The 15,415-nt window shown below is 38.7% G+C and overlaps 1 protein-coding gene and 1 long non-coding RNA gene across 5 annotated transcripts in view; one reads left to right on the top strand and one right to left on the bottom strand.

The window, feature by feature from the left end:
• atp8a1 (ATPase phospholipid transporting 8A1) overlaps positions 1 to 6,876 on the bottom strand; it is a 130,285-nt gene extending 123,409 nt beyond the window's left edge. For all 4 annotated transcript variants that reach the window (XM_034689800.1, XM_034689798.1, XM_034689799.1 and 1 more), the window contains exon 1: positions 6,462 to 6,876. In XM_034689800.1, coding sequence (XP_034545691.1) covers positions 6,462 to 6,510 — 49 coding nt within the window. In that variant the 5' untranslated portion in view covers positions 6,511 to 6,876. The remainder of the gene's footprint in view (positions 1 to 6,461) is intronic.
• A 5,875-nt stretch (positions 6,877 to 12,751) lies between these two features.
• On the top strand, positions 12,752 to 15,415 carry LOC117817230. Its single transcript, XR_004632104.1, has 4 exons — positions 12,752 to 12,911; positions 13,129 to 13,351; positions 14,125 to 14,228; positions 15,085 to 15,415. It is a non-coding gene; the product is annotated as an uncharacterized LOC117817230 (long non-coding RNA).

Consider the following 15,415-nt stretch of genomic DNA (forward strand, 5'->3'; position numbering starts at 1 on the left):
CTTCACTTACACATGAAAAAATAATCTTGAGAATGACAGAAAGGTAGGGACATGGTGCTTAAAGGGGAAGCAGGCTACTGCGAGTCTTACAGCACTGGTACATGGGCAACAAGAGCGCCTACAATCATGTGAACCGACGGACAAAAAAAGACAAGCATTCGGTCTTGCGATAAACTTATCACAGAACAGGCTTACCTGACTATCTGCACCTTAAGTGTCAACTGTAAGCAGGGATTTGGTCCATCTACAGATAAGCAAGCGAGCTGAGATGTCAAACAGGGTACTTCTGGCCATCTGTCTAGCTTTAACTTGCGTGGTCTCTGCCAATCAGCTTTAGCATCTAGACAGTGCAAGCAGGTATTAAACGCCTTTCTGCCTATCATGGAAATTAGTATTGGACAGATCAGCATCTATAAGGTGCCTGTTGGTCTGTCATTGCAGGATCCTGCACTAAACATGCTGATAGCTACTGACGTCACCTGTACCCCAAGTGCCCAAGATAAGGTGGTTTTGGCAACACATGCAGGCACACGCTGGCAATGATGTGGATGTTTCCACAGCTCAGCTCGAGGAGAGTGACAAGGAGTGGAGCGGCACGTGGTGGGCAAGACTGGGGAGTGTGCAGCACAGAGAGCTGACAGACAGGCCGCTGATGGATTAGGTGGTAAGCCTGGCAGAGGGCTGCCCTTTCTAGATGGAAGCCAGCCTGATGCAATGTGGTGATTAAAAAATAAAACTGAAGAGTGGGGAGTGTACTTTGGATCCAATCAAAAAAGGTTGTGTGATATAGTTGAGTGGATATGGAGCCATACGGCTGTACATGTGGAAGGAGGAGGCGGGTTGAATCCAACATGGAGAATGATGCTAGCAAAGAAAACATGATACGGTTTTCAGTGAAGTGGAGGGGATGGTATTGTTTGCTGTGTGTTATGGAGCAAAGCAAAACAGCAAAATGGTTTGCTCTTTGTAACCTAAAAGGTAGTGTGTGGTGGTTGAGGGAGGGAAGGGGGGGATGACAGCGATAGGGGCTGAATAATTCATGTGTTTGCTCTTGTGACTGCAGCAGCCGCACTGGTCAACAGTTTTCAATGGAATCTACAGTATATCAGCGGTAAATAATTTAGATACCTTTGAGGAGGATGCACGGGTGTTTTCTTAAAAAGCGTAACACTTCAGAATGAGAAAGCACTCTATAATTCACAGCTCGGAGGTGGCATTTAAATATAAAATCAGAAAACACAAACTTTCAAAGGACGAGGATGTAAATTGAAATGAGACGCACCAAACATTCATAATTCAAATTTTGGGGAAGCTCAATTAAGAAGCATATCATTTGGGTTTATTACAGGCTTATTTCAATCTATTTTTAGAATCAAAATTTGGCTAAAACTACCTAATTGAGTTTTTTTTTTTTCCTACTTTTATAATAATAATAATAATTCATAGAATTTATATAGCGCTTTTCTTAGTACTCAAAGTTGCTTTACTAATGATTCATAAATATGTGCCCTCACAGGTTAACCTAACTCACATGCTCAGTAAACATGTCTACTGTGCTTTCAAAGATTCATATTAGAAATGTCACACAAAGGCCACCTGTTGGAAATACAAACATGTGCAGGCATGACCTGACAGTAGCAATGTGTGTATAGCCAATGGAGTGTATAAATAATGGACGTAGTATCCATGACGTCACCCATCTGTTTCTGAAGCCCTGTTTTGAAGCCAATTGTCTGGGGATGCCATATTGGAAATGCTGAGGTCAACCTAACTTCTGTCAAGGTAAAGAGGCGGGCTTTGAGCCTCCTTGCCAACAGCTACAGTGTTCCTGCATGTAAATCAAGTCAGCTGTGCCTCTCATAATGGAAAACTTTTAATCTTAATATCTTTGAAATTGCAGTGTTATGAAAAAATATACCCCCCATACAGTGTGTGCCGATCGAGAAATGAGCTATCCAGACTACACTTGTTTTTTGCACCAGGCTGTAAACATGTGCTGTAAGTACTGTGGTTTACAGTACTTCTGGAGCCAGCCTCAAGTGGACACTCAAGAAACTGCAGTTTTCAACACTTCCGCATTGGCTTCAATTCTCTCGGCTGGAGGTTGCCGCTTTGTATAGATTTTGGTTTAGAAAAACTCTTCTATAACTCAGAATCATTCTTTGACTCAACAAAACAGATTTGTAGTGACTGTCTAAAGAGTAAATCAATGTCTGGATGGCTAAGACCCTCAATATTGACATCTTTAGAAATCCAATGAGCTATGATAGTGATCTGGGCTATTAGTACTGCATTACCAGTATCATTAATTCTACTCCAATACTATGTCAGGAAATGGGGCGCTAGTAGTGGTCTAAGCACCCCACATACAGAGGCTACAGTCCTCTCAGCAGGGGTCGCCAGTTCGATTCCTGGACGATCGACCATTTCCTGCATGTCTTCCCCCGCTCTCTACTCCATGCATTTCCTGTCTCTCTTCAGCTGTCCTAACAAATAAAGGCAAATAGACAAAAAATATAGAACTTTAAACCTTGTCAGAAACAAAGTCACAGAAAAATGACACGTTTTTGCAACCTTAAAAAAAATAAAATATGTATATTTTACAGAAATTAAAACTTTTATATTACTACTTCAGTTGAACTACTGCTTACATTTGTGAATGACTGAATATTGGAAATTAATAAATCAATGGTGCATTCAGACCATGGATAAAAGAAGTCAAAGTCTTGGTTATATTTGGCCTTAAAGCACTCTTTGATTTGAAGAATACAGCAAAGAAATCCATACTTTATCATTGCACCCTTTGCATTTAACTACAATAATGTTCTCCATAACTCAGGCATTATCATAAAATACAGATTAATGTACAATATTTCCTTACAGCCCTATTGAATATGGATAAAACGACCAATAACTTGTACCCGACAGTATCACTGCTTGTTCTCAGTGCCCCTCTGCAGCAGCTCTCAGATTGTCCTTCATGCTCACAAATACTGAATTTTTAAATTGAGTCGCATGGCTCTTTAAAAATGCATTTCCCACAGTCCTAGCTACTTGGATGAAGGACCCAGTTCAGGGAATACTGAACACATACTCAACAATTAAACTGTCTCATAGTGAAGTTGCATTACTAGAAGTAAATCAAACTACTGAAGATATTTTATCAGTAACCTTAATAAGAAGCATGTATTAAGTTTCCATATTGATGTGCCCTGCCCATAATTTGAGTTATGAAGCTACTAATCTTAAAGTATATATTTTATAAATCAGATGAAGTTCTATCTAATTCACTTTAAGAGGCCAGGGTGCTCGCCTTTAGCTGCCAGGAGATATATATTAAAACGCAATAACTTAGCCAGAGTGTACATTTATTAATCAAGCCAAAGCTTTCCCAAATCACAATCCAGCCATTTCATTCAGAGAGGGAACCACGGCAACTTCAGCACAAACAATAAATAACAACAGTATGTTATTGATCCCTGCAAATAAATCATGCATCAATTCAGAGAGGTCACAGGTCATGGACGGCCACAAAAAAAGCGACAGGAGGAATTTAAAGGGTTTATAAGGAAACCACCGCGAGTGAGAAGCCTGTATGTGTCCGGCCATGGGTCCTCTTCGGGATAAACAAACATACATTAACACCCAAAGCTACTAAGAAGCCGTATAAGGCCTAAAGTAAACAGATCCCATTATGAGCATTCAAATCACTTTACTAATGTGTGTGTGTCTGCACCCTCTCTCCCTGGCAAACACAACTGAGATGCAGTGGAAAGTTACTGGTGCAGTGGAGGAGTGAGGGGGTCCCAGCAGAATTACAATGGCTGTATTATTACACCCATGCTGCTGTGGTTGCCATTTGCTGGGAAATGTAATTGTACTTTTGTAACACTCCCGGTCACTTTTGATGCTTTCTGATTTGAAGATACCTCTGTGGTGGAGCTTGAGGAGGGTGTCCCAGACAGGATGGGTGCTAGGATTACTGGCTAAATCATGAGCATTGTAGAAGAGGGATAAGCGAGACTGACTGCCCAGGGCCCGAGGAATGAGCCATGATGAGTAAGGATTTTTTTTAAGGCAGTGCTTAAAAAATGCAATGTTTTGACGTTAGGTGAGATTATACATTGTTTCAAGTGTTAAGAGAACAAAACATGGCCTTGAGAACATCTCTCATAGTGGATATCATCTTGCTTGCAATCTAGCCTTGATTTATAGCTGAATTTTTGGGACAAGTTAAAGACATAGACTGTATCAAGTTAGAAAGTAAACTGGATTCCTGCCCTGGATGGTTTTATAATCTGTGTTAAGGTTGAAGACATCCTAAATTCACGAGGACCAATTAAATCCTGAGATTTTCAACTGTAAGAATGCTTCAAATGCCAGAGAGGTGCATACATCGCAAAGTATAATTCTTCATTCTTTATCTTAAAATTTTAGATATTTTTTTCTACTTTTTAAAAGCATAACGGTTGTAATAACTTGCTCACATTTCAAGACTGAAAAGTATTTTAACAATATTTGGGAGTTAGATAGAGATCAATTAAGAAGGGGTTTGGCTACAGCCTGTTTGATTGCAGCTGAAATTGTGTGTATTTCTCTTAACCTTCTAATACCATTATTGTTCTGTTCCTACTAATAAGTGAAATCTTGGGTGTTTGTAAAAACCAAATATGACTGCAGATATTGCCGGGGAAATATCATTCTCTCTTGTGATTATTGATCCTCACTATTCCAAGTGTAACACAAAGTTAGAGCTATTAAGAAACATGACTGGGTCATAGGAGCAATGATGATGGTATGGTTATAGAAACTGTGGGGGGCTGGCTTGGGCTGTGGTGGTGGTGTCAACATTGTTATTTTTCCATATAGTCCAGAACTCCCAGCAACACCCCCTCCCTGGGTTCAGGTGCACTATAGCACTGGTTCCCAAAGTGGGGGTTGGGACCCCTTGGGGGGGTCGCCAGGTACTGATGGGGGGTTTGCGAGATCCCATCCAAAAAAAGTGGTTCTTTCAAAAGCTTTTCTTTTCTTCTGAATATCTGTTTATTTGACACACTATTATAAAAACAGGGATATCAGTTTAAATGAATGTAAATCAGAATCTATACATCCCATCACTGATGCAGACTACACATGGAAATTACTTGCATTCTACTTTCAACTTTTTTTAAATAACTATGAAATAAAATTATGGTATTTTGGCTTCCAGCTTCTAATGTCTGTTTCTGGATTTGCTTATTAGTGCTTGCCCATGGCTGTAAGCAATGTTTATCCAAACTAAGCAACAGCGTGGGTCCCGAGTCTCTGGCACTGTAATTTTGGGGGGTCCTAGGCTGAAAAGTTTGAGAGCCCCCTGCACTATATCCTGGTTCATTCTTTTAGAGAACCCTAATGCAGGGAAATTGTTGGGTCCTGGTGTAGGACGTCTAGGGAAGTTCAGACTTGGTTAATAACATATAAGGTCATTCATAGAGGGTACTGGACTTCCTGTAAGATGGCAAGACTGAAGCTACGGGGTTCTGACATTTGCTGGAGATGTGATAGGAGAAGAGGCACATTTATACACATGCTTTATGAATGCAGAATGACTTGGAGTTTGTGGAAAAATGTAGTAGCATTTCTCAATCAAATACTGAAAACCAAGTTACTGTTGAGCCCTACGCTTTTGCATTTGAGGTATAACAACAGAAGGGGTTAGTTAGTCTATCACATTGCCAGACTCTGTGGTGTAGATTGGCCCTTGTCACAGGATGTAGGATTTTGCTCAGACACTGGACAACTAAAAGTAGCATCTATTTTAATGAATGGCTGGGTGAAATGACCAACATGGCTACCTATGAACAACTCATTTTTAAGCGTCATAACAGACAGGAGATGTTTTTGGACATCCCCCTTTATGAATACAATATGATATAGAATAACTACCTTTGTTGATGTGTGACAGGAGCGTGTGAGTGCTTTCCCTGTGAGAAATTAGTCTTTTATTCTATTACTGTTTATTTGGTATAACTATATTTTTCTTTTGTCATTTGCCTTATTACTACTTTTTATGTCAAATGTATCTGGTATCTGTATTGTTTTATTTCTTCCTGAATTTTGCACTTTCTTGAAAACATTTTTTTAAGTGAATTACAGAGAACCCTGATGCAGACTCATTTGGGAGAGCATCAGTCTGGGAAACCCCCCATGTTTTCCTGATATTAAGATGGTTGCAGAATACTTGAGCTGAATTAAATTGAAACACAAATGTCATCACTGCAGAGTTATTTTACTGGAGACTCCCACAGAAAACTCTCCGGGCCCTCGGGGCTTCCTTGACCCCAGTTGAGGCAACATTAATCACAGCTTTAGCTAGTACTGTACTTCAAGACAGCTACCGGCCGGCCTCCATGTAGAAGCAATGAAACTGCAAAGGAGATGGTTTCCCCAAACATTCAAATAAGTATATTTGTTTTGCATACCCTCTGACCGGCTACGTAGATCGGACATCGTTCTCCGGACGGGCGGCATCTCTCCACGCAGAGCCGGGCGACTGCACCTGTCAAGCGGCCGCGGCTCGTGAGTTCTGCTCCCTGCTGCTCTGCTGCTGAACCGTCAAAGAATGTCAAATTCACGGGTACAGATTCACCATAGAGTCTATCTCATGCGGGTACTGCTGCGTGTTCAGTGAGAGGTGAAGGCGGGGTGTTGTAAAAAGAAAAAAAAACATTCATTTCCTGGTGGTGACAGAACCATACCCGGGAGCTCACGGTGTCATGGATCCGCCAGCATCCCGGTTCACACGGCGGATTAAGAAGCCTTATAGACGCCTGCTTCGGTACAGCAGAAGTGGACTTACCATAAACTGACGTGAGGGGGACGGTGCCGCTTCACATTATGGACTGTACCACTTTCATTCGCAGCGGGAGGGGGGGGTCGAAAATCATGACTGTCTTTTCACCGCAAAGAGACATAATAATGTATTTATTTTTCAAGGACTTCAAAAATTAATATACAGGATTGTTCTATCTGCTGTCAGATAATGTTTGAAATATAGATAGTGGTCAATGTTTTCGTTGTTGTGATCAGCTGACCCCTCTGCAGTAGATGTTATTCACAGATTTGAAGACACAACAATAGTACAGTGGGTGGGAGTTGGCTTATCAGAATCCAGTCTTGTTATTGTGGAAAACATAGTTATAATTTAAATAATATAACAGATTTTTTTTCAGAGAATGTTTTTCATAGTCTTTGCAATTTAAGAAAATATTATACATTGTCATTAGGTCAACCTAAAAAATATATATGTTATCCATGCACTGTCACCAACACACTGACTTCCTTGTTCCTCAGTTTTTCTTCCTGAGTATACAGCTTAGATGTACTTTAAACAAACACACACACACACACACTCACAAAAAAAAACATTTATATACTGTATCCATACAAGATTTAAATATTTTGAAAAAACACTCCTCAATAAAAAAATTCTTGGATAAGATGATTGTACTCCTATTTGATCTTTATGTGAGACCAGAGGAGCGTGTCCAGAGGGGTGGAAAACATAGTTATAATTTTAGTATTAGAACTGATTTTTCAAAGAATCATAGTCTTGGTAATATAAGAAACTGTTATACATTGTCATTAGGTTAACATAAAAAAATATATATATGTCATATGAAGGTCCCATACACTGTCACCAACACACTGACTTCCTTGTTCCTCTGTTTTTCCTCCTGAGTATGCAGCTTAGATGTACTGTAAACACACACACACACACACACACACAACATATATATACTGTATACATACAAGATTTAAATATTTTGGAAAAAACACTTGATTAACTCCTCAATAAAAAAAATACTTGGATAAGATGATTGTAGTCCTATTTGATCTTTATGTGAGACCAGGGGAGCATGTCCAGAGGGGTTGCCTAATGTATTTATTTTTCAAGGACTTCAAAAGAAAATGTACAGGATTGTTCTATCTGCTGTCAGATAATGTTTGAAATACAGATAGTAGTCAATGTTTTCGTTGTCGTGATCAGCTGACCCCTCTGCGGTAGATATTATTCACAGATTTGAAGACACAACAATAGTGCAGTGGGTGGGAGTTATCAGAATCCAGTCTTGTTTTTGTGGAAAACATAGTTATAATTTTATTCATAGTCTTTGCAATTTAAGAAAATATTATACATTGTCATTAGGTCAACCTAAAAAATATATATGTTATATGAAGGTCTCCATACACTGTCACCAACACACTGACTTCCTTGTTCCTCAGTTTTTCCTCCTGAGTATGCAGCTTAGATGTACTTTAAACACACACACACACAAACATATATATACTGTGTACATACAAGGTTTAAATATTTTTGAAAAACACTTGATTAACTCCTCAATAAAAAAATACTTGGATAAGATCATTGTAGTCCTATTTTATCTTTATGTGAGACCATGGGAGAGTGTCTAGAGGGGTTGCCCTTTAAATCTGAATGGCCACTGCAATCTTAAACTGTGACTAGCTGTTTGCTTTGTCCAAAGGTGGGATTGTTAAAAATCAACTAGCTGTGTTGTGTTGCAACAGCTTTGAGAATTTTCTGTGTATCTTGTTGGACTTTATGTTGTAGAAAGAACGAACACAGGTGGACTCTACTAAAATAATATTTTAGTAGAGTCCACCTGTGTTCATTCTTATATATAATAATATATACATATTATGCAAACCAACTTAAGCACTGTGAGCGAGCCTGCCTACACTACATCTTATTATCATTTGGCATATATTCATGATGTGCTTGCACCAAAATAAAAGCTCAATTTCATCCACAGGGATTCTTTGGTAGTCAAAGTGGGTGTGGACTACAGTTTCTTTACCTTTCCAGAGAGCATCCAAGAATGTTTTTAAACACCTGATATTGTAATGTCATCATATCTTTAGGACCCCTTTGTTAAACAGTGCATAAAGCCTAATGATCTAAATGATAATCCTGTTCTTAATTAGCAGTTCAAGCCATGAGAACACTTGACACATACAAGTTAAGAATAAAATAGTTTTAGGTGACAAACAGGTCTAGACTACTTGTGACCATAACAATGAATCAATGAGTTGTAAGAGTGGTCACTAGTATTAGTCACTGTGTTATGATGTGGTTAGAGAAGAGCTCAGCACATCATCTAATCCAGGGTGTCTTACTCTAGCTAACATTGTCTTTTATGTTCTCTAGTGGTGTGTCCCTCTTCTGTCATAGATCTGCTTTAATGTGGACCCTTACATACATTCACAAATATTGAGAAAAAGCATGAAGAGCTCTGTCTCTGCAGTCACAGTCAGGCTTTTGTACATTCAGCATATCAAAGTGTGTTTTCATTCTCACTGCAGTTGAAATGCAAATCACACCACAGACTGCATTTGTGCAGCAGCAGCACCACTGTGGTTGTCTGGAAGAACTGCAGCATTACAGGCATGCATGGCACTATTTCATAATGCTGAGAGTCCTGCTTATGTGCATGTGTGATACAGAGAGGCCGTGCCACCAGATTTATTTCATATTTTCATGTAATGTGACACCCTTCATCAGCAGTGATTTGAGATACTATGCTCCTGGTTTCATTTACATTCCCTTTACATTTAAAATGTATTCACTGCTGTGTGGATTACCATAAAATTGAAATTATGCCTCTGCTTCTGAAAACATAAAACAATCTGGAGGCCGTGTGAAAGAGCAATGCAGAGGATGTTGGCTAATGTAAAAGAAGGCTGATCTGTTTCCCCCTCCTTCTGAAACATAAGGATCCACATACTCTTACATTGCTATGTTATAAAAAGATGATGTATCCTGCTTTTGATGTATGTATTTCAACTGTATCTCCTATTCTCAACGTGAAATCAATGAAAGATTTTTTTCAAAAAAGGTGTGATTGCATTTCATATAAATTCAAGAATCTCCATATTCAGAAATAAGAATGTAACACCTGAAGTCTTCTCCTCCTCCTGTGCCAGCGAGAGACACATTTCTCTTCCCAAAGATTTCCTTTCTTTCCCCCACTCCACCTAATTCAACATCAGCTCGCCACCACAGGGATTTGGCTCTGTAGCTCCCACGGTTGCTAAGCAACAGTGACAAGAAGCCTGCCTTTTCGATAATACGTGTGTATGTGTGTGTGTGTGTGTGCAAGCTGTTTTTTTGTTTTACTGCATATCCAGTCCAAACAATGACTCATTGAAGCAGTCGTCCACATTTCTACTACTGTCTTAATCTGTGTCAGTAACAAACAGCATGAATCACTTTATTTATATCTTTATCACAGTGACCTGGGAAGATTCCCCAGATTCTCCTGACACCTTTGTTCTTTGTCAAGCCACTAATACAGTTTGAATATTCACATTGACAGGCAGATTTAAAGCAAATAAAGGTTGATTCCAAAAGTAAAATAATAATGATGTCTTTAATTTATTTGTTTGTCCACATCTCAAATTAGCTCTTGAAACCACCATTAGTTTACCTCAATTTTACTCGAAATTTGGTGGTCAAGCATCCTATTAACCTTGATACTATTCTTTAATATCATTTTTTTTATATTTCCACAGTTTAAAAAAAAGCCAAATATGAAAAATAGTCCAAACACTATTTCCTATTCATTGATGGATGCAAAAAAAACAACAAATGCCAGGACAGCTGTACTCTGTAACTCAGTTTTTGATCTGCATTGCTGCAGATTTTCTCAAAGAATAAAAGATAGTTTTCCTGTGCAATATGATCGAGGAGATCAGCTACAACAGAGTGACAATATTAAGTGTTAGTTGTTCCACAAACAAGCTCTGACATCTGGATAGATTGCCTTGAAATCTGGTACAGACATTCACGGTTTGATGAAAACAAAAGCCTATTTCCTTTCATGCAACAATGAGGTAAATCAATCTTACAATCTCAGAAATGTGATTCCCACCAGTGTTAGCTGTACGTGCAAATTGCCAAATGTTAGCAAAATTACACACTAAACTATGATTGTGAACTTGGTAAACCAATCATATGCAAACTGTGGTCCCGGCATGCTGGCAGTATCTCAAAGCACTACTGTGTGGCCTCACACACAGCTGCTAGAGTAACTGAAAACTCTTTGTTTGTTATTGTTTTTGTACAAAGCTGAATCTCCTACTTATGCATAAGATTTCACACAAAATACATGTGATGCAGTACTTAAAACCATTTGATAACACACAATGAATTCAGGAGTATCAGATATCTTAAATTGTTCTGAAATTCCATTATCAAAGGTGCCTAAAAACCTCACGTCTATCCTCAGTCAGATGTGATAAAAGATAATGAGCATGATTCTTGGACCTCTTCAAAGTACCTCTAAAAACCAGCCTCATCAACCAATTCTACATCAGACGCTGCAGAGTTTTCGGTGTCTTTCAGAGACAGCAAACAAACCTCTTCTCCAATAACCAGCCTGTGAATTATGATGTTTGTAAGCTCCTGTCTGCCAGCCTTTTGCCTCTGCAGGCAAAGCTCCGAGCTGTCTGGGAGCCACTTTGCTGCTGTTGAGAGAGGAAATATGAAGGAAAGAAGTAATGCAGCTTAAACCCTGCAACAGCTTTACTGGATCCAATCCCAGATGCTTTTAAAAGAGTATCCAGCTGGCTGTATAGAGGAGAAAGTAATGCCTATATCCTTTACTGGTATAGCTCTTACATACTGAAAAGTGGTATCAGGAACCCTCACTTATTCATGGAGCCTTAAATGCTTTATAAGCTGAACAATTTCATTATAATTAGGCCGCATTTAAATAGCAATGCTTGTTTAAACAGCTGGAGCTCTGCATTTATTATATTTAAAATATTTTAAAGTTTTATTGTTCACCATAAACCTGAAATATAATTTTCCAATCCAATCCAATCCACTTTATTCATAAAGCACATTTAAAAAAACAAACAGCTTATCAAAGTGCTGCACAGTGAGTTCAAATAAGTTAACATACACAGAAAATAAACCACTGTAAAAATTAATATAAAATACAATAAAATAATCATGATAAAACACATAAGACACTTAAAACATTCTTTAAGCCACATAAATATACAATAAGAATTTTACTTTACAAATAAATAAATAAATAAATTTATTAATTAATTAATTAATAACAGAGACAAAGGCCATTCAACTCTCATGCTGGGTTAAAAACCAAGAAATATAAGTTTTAAAACATGATGTAAAAGAAAAGTATTTTTATTTAAATGTTTCTGGACCTGAGGAATGGCTAAAATATATATTAAAAAAAAAAAAAAATGGGTTGACCAAACCTGTGGCTTCAATTTGATTTTACTCAAACTGTTTTATCAATTTCTCAAGAGGCAATTAGTAATGTGTCACTCGTACATAAAATAAGACATAAATAACTCAGCTTCATTCAATTAATAAGCATTCGGATATAATTAACTAGATCTCTCCAACGCTCTGTTTGTAAACTTGAGTCTCAAAATAGAATCTCAATCTCTCCAGGATACATTAATCCTGCTCCCTTCCTCCAACTTGGCTTAAATTATCTTGTCATTGATTTTCTCATGAATTATTGCTCCTCCTCCTCGAGACTTATCAAACCAGGCTGGTGGATGCAGCCGACATGCCTGCGGCTGCATCCTCCAGCTCTTCAGGGACTGATTGGTCAGCGTGACATGGCTGTAATTGAAATGTGTTGTGCCCCCTTGTGGATGCCGAACCGCAGACAGGGAATCTGAAGTTGTCTGATAGCCAAGTTATCACAAATGATGAGTCACTGCCTGCAGAGTCAGTTTCTTAAATCTTGTTTACAGTGTTTGATGTATGTGCAAACTCACACAAAGATACATTTCATGGTCTATGAGGCTGTAAGAATTGGTTAAAAACACTTTAACAAACATTTTCTGTCAGAGTCCTACACGTGGAGGTGAGTCTGGTTCTGTTTTGAAATAGCAGCATAAAAACTGTCCTGTAACTCAGTCGAGGGCAACATCAAACTCAAGCTGGCTATCCCTGAGTACATCTGCTTACTCAGCCTGCATAAAAATGAAAGCCATTTATCACTTTTTCCACTCTGTCACACAAACAGCGGTAAAATTAAATACCATTAAAGTATTAATCTTTTCAAATTACTTTTTTAATAGCGGCTGAGGTGGCTGTCGAGGCTACATTAGCAGCACTGATGAGAGGGGCAGAGAGACAGGCTCTTCAGGTGGAATAGACCATCACCATCTCCATGCTTGTCTAAATGTGCTGAAGTGAGATAAAATGGCTGCCTAACCCAACATGGCATGGAAACGTTAAACTGAACAACAGATAAGCAAGTCCTGTTTTTCTTTTTCTTTTTTACAGCGACTTAAAAACATGGTGGGCTCCTTTTTATCTTCTACTGCAGTGCAGCTTTGGTCGCACCCATGTGAGGTCTTTTTCTTGAATGAAACAGCTGGAGAGGTTTCTTCTCAAATAGTCATAGTGTATATGAAATAAGCATGATTGAGAAAATCCTCCTCCATGATTAAAAACAAGCTAATTAAAATGAAAATGAAATGTAAAGACCATGACTGATTTATTCTAGTGATTAGGACAAGCAGAGTAACATAAGGGGCTTAATTCACACTCTGAGTGCCAAATTCAAAATGTAGAATCTCTAATCCAAGATTTTTAATATAATATAATATAATATAATATAATATAATATAATATAATATAATATAATATAATATAATATAATATAATTAATATAATATTCCAAAAATATAATTAGTGTAATAAAATGTGATATGTTTGAAGGTAGTATCAAGTCTCTTTAACTTTGTATTTTTTTATTTAATTGCATTCAGATTTCCAAGCTGCTGGGGTGTCACTGTTGCTTAGCAACCGTGGGGCCCATTTTTGGGAGTGCTGAAGGACCCCTAAGTTGAATCCCAGCACCCCTAAAATGTTTCTTCTTTTTATTGTATGTCCTTTTTAACAAGCTAGAAAAGTTTCTAAACCATACAGAACTTGGTTGAACTGTAATATTGTAACAAAAATACAGCAGCTCCAACCCCCTGTAGACAGGGTGGGGTTAAGGTGAGCCGTCTTTTACCTATTTTGCATGTATTGCTTGGTTGGTCTCACACCATTCAACTTACCTACAGGTGGCAGTAATGCACAAAATAATACAATAAAAAAAATGCAAAGGCAGTGGAACAGAGGAGTGATGTCACTCACCTGGATTTACAGCTTGACATGTCACAACTGGGTAAGTAAATTCCCTCATCCAGTTTATTAGCCTTCACTGCCACTGGTGGTGCATTTTATTAAGTAACACTGAATGTAGGCCGAGTGCAGATAAAACAGGTCTCACTTTTAAAATGTTTCTATCTTTGGGGTTTTCTTCCTTTTATTTGGAGAGGATAGGACGTGGGTAGAATAAGAAACTGGGGTTGAGATCAGGGGATAACATGGGGCAAAGGGCTGCAGGTTGGAATCAAACCTGGGCCGCTTGCTTTGAGGACTGGCCTCTGTACATGAAGTGCGTGAGTTTAACCGCTGTAGGCCAAACCGGTCTAGCTTTTGTTGAAGTGTTATCCTCATAAAAGACAACCATGTTTTACAGAATGAGCTGATCGAGAGATATGTTGCCAGGAAAGTTGGTACAGGGGGTTGAGGACAAATTGAAATCATCAGGGATAGTTAAGAAGAAAACAACAGCTGTAAGACAATATTAAAAAATGAAACTGACAGTAATATTAAAGACTTCACGCCAATATGGCATATAGCCTAGTCTATTAGCAGCAGTAATATACAACTAGCCTGTACAGGCCAAGTTGTAATAGCTGTTGTGATGTCCCTATGATGAAACACAGTTTAGGGTGGTGTTAGGGTCATGCTGGATCAATAAGACTTGGAACCAGAGCCAGACTCATAACACTACTACAGCCTCAGGATGTCACTAAATCTGGGTTTGACACATTAAATAGATTTTCCTTTAATGATCAGCAAGCTGTGGCACAGAAAAGTGACGACATGCTCTGTGTGTGTGTGTGTGTGTGTGTGTGTGTGTGTGTGTGTGTGTGTGTGTGTGTGTGTGTGTGTGTGTGTGGCTCTTACCTCAGGGGCCACTCAAACAGAGTGGTGCTGTCACTGCTGTAAGCTGACGTGTCACATCTCCAGGGAGCTGCTTCATCACCTGTGACACAAAAAAAGTGGCTGAGGCATCTCTGTGGGCTGCTTTATTGTGTCACTGTGACACATTATATGGTCACCTTTGCTCTGTGGGGACACCCAGTGAACACCAGCACTCCCACTCACTGTAACACAGAGAGAAGTCAAGGAACATCCACCCATGATTTCATCTTGATTTAATTTACACTTGAAATATGTGCATTCATTTGTATAAAATACAAAGCCAATCACTAGTCTCCTTATACTCAATATATTACACTG

The sequence above is a fragment of the Notolabrus celidotus genome, chromosome 8 (assembly GCF_009762535.1).
Source record: "Notolabrus celidotus isolate fNotCel1 chromosome 8, fNotCel1.pri, whole genome shotgun sequence".
Lineage (NCBI taxonomy): Eukaryota > Metazoa > Chordata > Actinopteri > Labriformes > Labridae > Notolabrus > Notolabrus celidotus.